General features: G+C 43.0%; 1 protein-coding gene across 1 annotated transcript in view; it reads right to left on the reverse strand.

Annotated features, from left to right (window-relative positions):
* The window catches only part of MYO7A (myosin VIIA), a 111,334-nt gene that overhangs the window by 33,636 nt on the left and 73,086 nt on the right, over window positions 1-4,612 (reverse strand). The window contains exons 27-29 of the mRNA XM_018569759.1: window positions 4,287-4,413; window positions 2,125-2,244; window positions 503-676 (exon numbers count right to left, since the gene is read on the reverse strand). Coding sequence (XP_018425261.1) covers window positions 503-676; window positions 2,125-2,244; window positions 4,287-4,413 — 421 coding nt within the window. The remainder of the gene's footprint in view (window positions 1-502; window positions 677-2,124; window positions 2,245-4,286; window positions 4,414-4,612) is intronic.

Raw genomic sequence — 4,612 nt, forward strand, 5'->3', positions numbered from 1 at the left:
CCAGCTTCCTGATTGGCTGGGAAGCCCGCCCCATGCTCCCTTGTCACAAGTGAAGAGGGAGCATGGAGCCGGCTTCCCGGCCAAACAGGGAGCCGGGCAGCGTGTAATGACTTCCTGATACCGGAAGTATCAAGCTAGGCATCGGAGCATTTGGGCGAATATATATATTATATACACACATTTTAATTCATTTGTTTTGTATACTATAATTGTATCAGACAAGTACATTAATAAACAAATGAAAGCTGCTATCTAAAAGTTGTGGTGCTTTTTGCATTCTGATATATAAAATGAAGCCTTTAACTTGCATAGCTGGAATACTAATTACATGATCAGTAATCACTGATTACCAATTGATAGTTGGGACCGAACCCGTCAGTGACAGCCTATTCTGAAAGCAAGCTGCTGCAAGAAGGTGACAGCTAGCAGCTGTACAAGGGATCATGTTCGTGGAACGTTTATATGCTAACTGAATCCAGGAATGGGTTAACCAGCTCTGTACCTTATCAAACAGCGCTATATACAACGAAAAGCCAAAGCGGTCCTTCAGGCTGATTTTGTCGGCCAATGCGTTGCAGAGCTCCTTCGCTGTGGTGGCCGAGTCAGTGAGGAGTGTTTTTGTTGTTCCGTCCATGAACGTCACCGGTAACATGATGGGCTTCTTGGACTTTGTAGCCTGGGGAGGTATGGGGAAGGAAATATGACAGAAAATGATAGAAAACACTATGTGACCTATGGATGAAATGTGGGCCAACAAAGAGAGACCAATCAGAAGTCTTCATTCATTTTCAACTGCAATGAGAGTAGAAAGTTGATTGCTGCTGAAGGCCCTAAGTATACAGTGTGTGAAGCATCAGATAGGAGAGAAAAGGCTCCATTTATAAAGCTCTACACAAGGATAAGGGTCTTCATTTTCAGCCTTATGAATTTCATTATTAAATCTTAATGGACTGGCCCTAAGGGTTACTTCACACCATCAGCAGTGCGTTCCGGTCCGCTACCGCAATGCGGGCAGTGCGTTCCAGTCCAGAACATGACCGGAACGCACTGCTGATGGTGTGAACTAATCCTTATCCTGGTATTTCAGCTTTGAGAGTTGAGTTCCATGTCTTTCAATTTTTGCATTTAATAGTGTTTGGAAAATTTTAAAGCCAACAGCAGCTAAAAAGCTACAAGTGAATGGGCTAAGTGAAATTGTCTCCTTAACCACTTCCTGACCGCAGTGTTTACACCCCCCTTCCTGGCCAGGCCATTTTTCAGTGTTCAGCGCTGCGGTACTTTGGCTGACATTTATTCCGTCATGCAACGCTGTACTGAAATTAATTTTATAACATTTTTTTGGGGACAGATAGAGCTTTCTTTTGGTGGCATTTATTCACCACTGGGGGTTTTTTATTTTTTACTATATTAAGGAAAAATTACAGAAAATAAAAAAAACAAAAAACTGTTTCCCCTATATTAAATTATAAAACATTTATTATTACCCATTTTTTGGCAAAATATAAAAGACGGCGTCACGTCGGGTAAATATTCACCAAACACGTCAAGCCTTAAAATTGCACGCGCCCACGAAACCTCAAAAAACGACAATACCCAAAATTAGCCATAGGCGACACTTTAAAAGCTTTTACCGCTCATCAGTTTAGTGTTATCAGTGATTGATGGCCCTAGACTTATTGCTCTCACTCCGACGTTCGCGGCGATAGTAACATGTGTAGCGCAATTGTCGTGTATTTTTTATTTTTTGTAACTTTTTTATATGTGACTTTTATTTTACTTTTTTTTACACTTAACGTTATTGCTATCACATAGGGGGATAACAATAGTATTAATATTTCTATATGGTTTTCTGTGGTAGTCGTAACGAATATTCGTTCGTAAACTTATCCGAAACTATTTCAGATTTCGACCAAATTTCAGACCCGAATCCTGAAATAATGAAATGTCCGAAATGAACCCAATTTTTCCAAAGCGTACATGTCTACCCAATGCCATTGTTTTTCAGTGTAGGTTTTGATTGGCTAGGGGGAGTAATACTAATTGTTCTTACTGCTTACATACTGAGACCTGAGGTTATTTTTAGGAATGGAACTCTTATGTAGACGGATGGTTGTGGTGATTTACCTGAAGTTCCAGCCAGCTAGGTGGCTGTGTCCTGGTGCCATTAGCAAACGTCCTCCGCAGCCGCTCCTCGCAGTATGGCGCATATCCTGGGGGGCCGCCACTGATGAAGTTCCTCAAGTACTACAAAAGACATGAAGCCAGAAGGTAAAATAGTACACTGTATGTATGTGTGTAAAACTTCACTGGCACCTACTTTACCCTCCTACCCATCATTTGTGGTGACAGGTGTACTTTAAATCAATCCCATTGCTTGTGAATAGAAGACCTCCTATAGGGATTATCCTGCAGAATTTATTGTGAAACATTTTTATAGTCCCCTATCGGAGCGGGGAGGGGGGAATCCAGCCCCTCCCCTGTCACGGCTCTCTGCCGTGACAGGTGAGCGAACGCCGGTATGTGTTCGCTCACCTCCCGATCTACTGAACCGACCTGTGACAGTCTCATTGTCACAGGTCGGCTAGAACTATGAGGTGAGTGAAAAGCACTCACCTCATAGTTCTCCTTTAAATTGCAATCACATACAAGCGTAAACAAGAATTAACATGTATTCAATTTTTTAAAAATAACATTATTTTTACATGGTTGCCCATTCACATCAGTCCCTGCCCTCAAGGAGCTTACCTATCTGCATACATACAGGGCCAATTTAGATAGGAGGCAATTAACCTTCCAGCATGTCTTTGGAGTGTGGGAGGAAACCAGAGTAAACCCACACAAGCAAACGCCTTGCAGATAGTGACCTGACTAGGATATGAACCAGGGACACCCGAGCGCTGCAAGGCAGAAACGCTAATCACTACGCCACTGTGCCGCCCGTAGCTCAGATATCTACTTACTTCTGATATAATATCCTCTCCCTGTTGCCACTGACGCTTGAATTGTTTTCCACATTTGAGCAAAACTGGCTAACGTCAGTGCAGAGCTTGTCAAGTACTTTAGCAAACCACCAACACACCTTTTCTGTACTGATAGCCCTTTACACGGTCTACTGAAATGTCCCGGCGGATTCCAACGCAGTGAAAAACACATTTTAAAGTTGCTATTTAGAGATCAAAAGTTGACCACCAGAGCACCACCAAAGACTATCAGATAGGGTGAAGGATAACTGGTGGTTTATAGAAAAAAGGCGGCACGATATGCTAAGCTTAGATCAGGAGAGACATCCTAATTGTATGTGCACCCCTGCCAAATGTCAATACTGTGTAGAGGAAAGTCATTGTGCAGGGGATTGGAGGCATCTTGCACACTTTACTGATTACTTGTAAACTAGGTCTAAATGGGTCTGTTAAAGGGTTCTTCAATGATGCCAGTGAGGCTTTATATGTGTAAGGATGGGGTATTCTTTTCTAAATTCCTTTTTGTAATTTTGGGAATTCCCAGCTTAACTGTACATCAGCAGGAAAGTTTTTCTCAGCTCAGAGTGTATTTTCTCTGTCGCAGGTTGCCCGAGCTTGCTCCTGCAGGGTGTGCTACAGCAGGGTGCCTCACCTTTTTTTTTAGTCATGGCACCATTTAACACATACGTTTCATGAGTATGAGTTCTAACTTAAAATCTTCACCACAATACAACTGCGGAAGTATGGAAGACGGTGGGAGGCAGAGCAGGTCTGGACAGAGGTGGACTATCCTCTTCTGAATGCTAGGGGAGGTCCTGGATGCCACCCACTCTGGATTAGTGTCATGCATTTTCATGGTGATGGTGGCTCCCTGCACCATGGAAATGCATGACACTGTGCAAAAATTCTAAAACACCCCTGGCAAAACCAGAAGGCATCTCAGGGTTCCACAGCACTCTGGTTGAGAAAGACTGTGCTAGAGAAATATGACTATGCTATGGATATCTGCTAGCCTGGTCATTCAGTGGATTCAGAGAACCTTCTGAGGCATGCTGGGAAAACTATTAAGCCACTTCATGTTCTGTCCCTACCCTCCGGAGCTTTTGCCCTGTGAGAATGGCACCTATCATTTCTGAAGAACCAGAGAAAAGAACCAGGCCAATGTTTCTGGGACTTCACTCTAAGTAAATGGACTTCAAGCATTTGTAAGCCCACTACCGAGTAGCTGAAGAGCCGTTTCCCTTTAGGTTATGTTTGCTTGGTTACCAAAAGCATGACATAGGTTTGCCACATTTCTTGCAAGGGCAAATATTGCATATAACTGACCTTGACAAATTTCTCAGAGGGTGCAAAGCATCCAACGCAGAGGGACATCAGGATCCAGCCACGGGCATGGCTGCTTTTTGAAGGATTCTGGGTAAGCTGTTTGCATATTTGGCAGTAGATTTCATCCCTGCGGAATTGAAATACAAGATCAGTTCAGCATACATTGATAAGAGTGCTATATACACTATATAAAAAACACTAGAAGACCTTGGTGACCACCTTGTCAAAATGCTAGCTGACTTGTTGTCATCCTGATCCTCAGGCTTTCATATTCCAAGAAGTTAAGATAGGAAAATACTGAAACCGCAGCCCGGGATCAACCCTTG

The sequence above is a fragment of the Nanorana parkeri genome, unplaced genomic scaffold, assembly GCF_000935625.1.
Source record: "Nanorana parkeri isolate BGI_ZX_2015 unplaced genomic scaffold, ASM93562v1 scaffold1389, whole genome shotgun sequence".
Lineage (NCBI taxonomy): Eukaryota > Metazoa > Chordata > Amphibia > Anura > Dicroglossidae > Nanorana > Nanorana parkeri.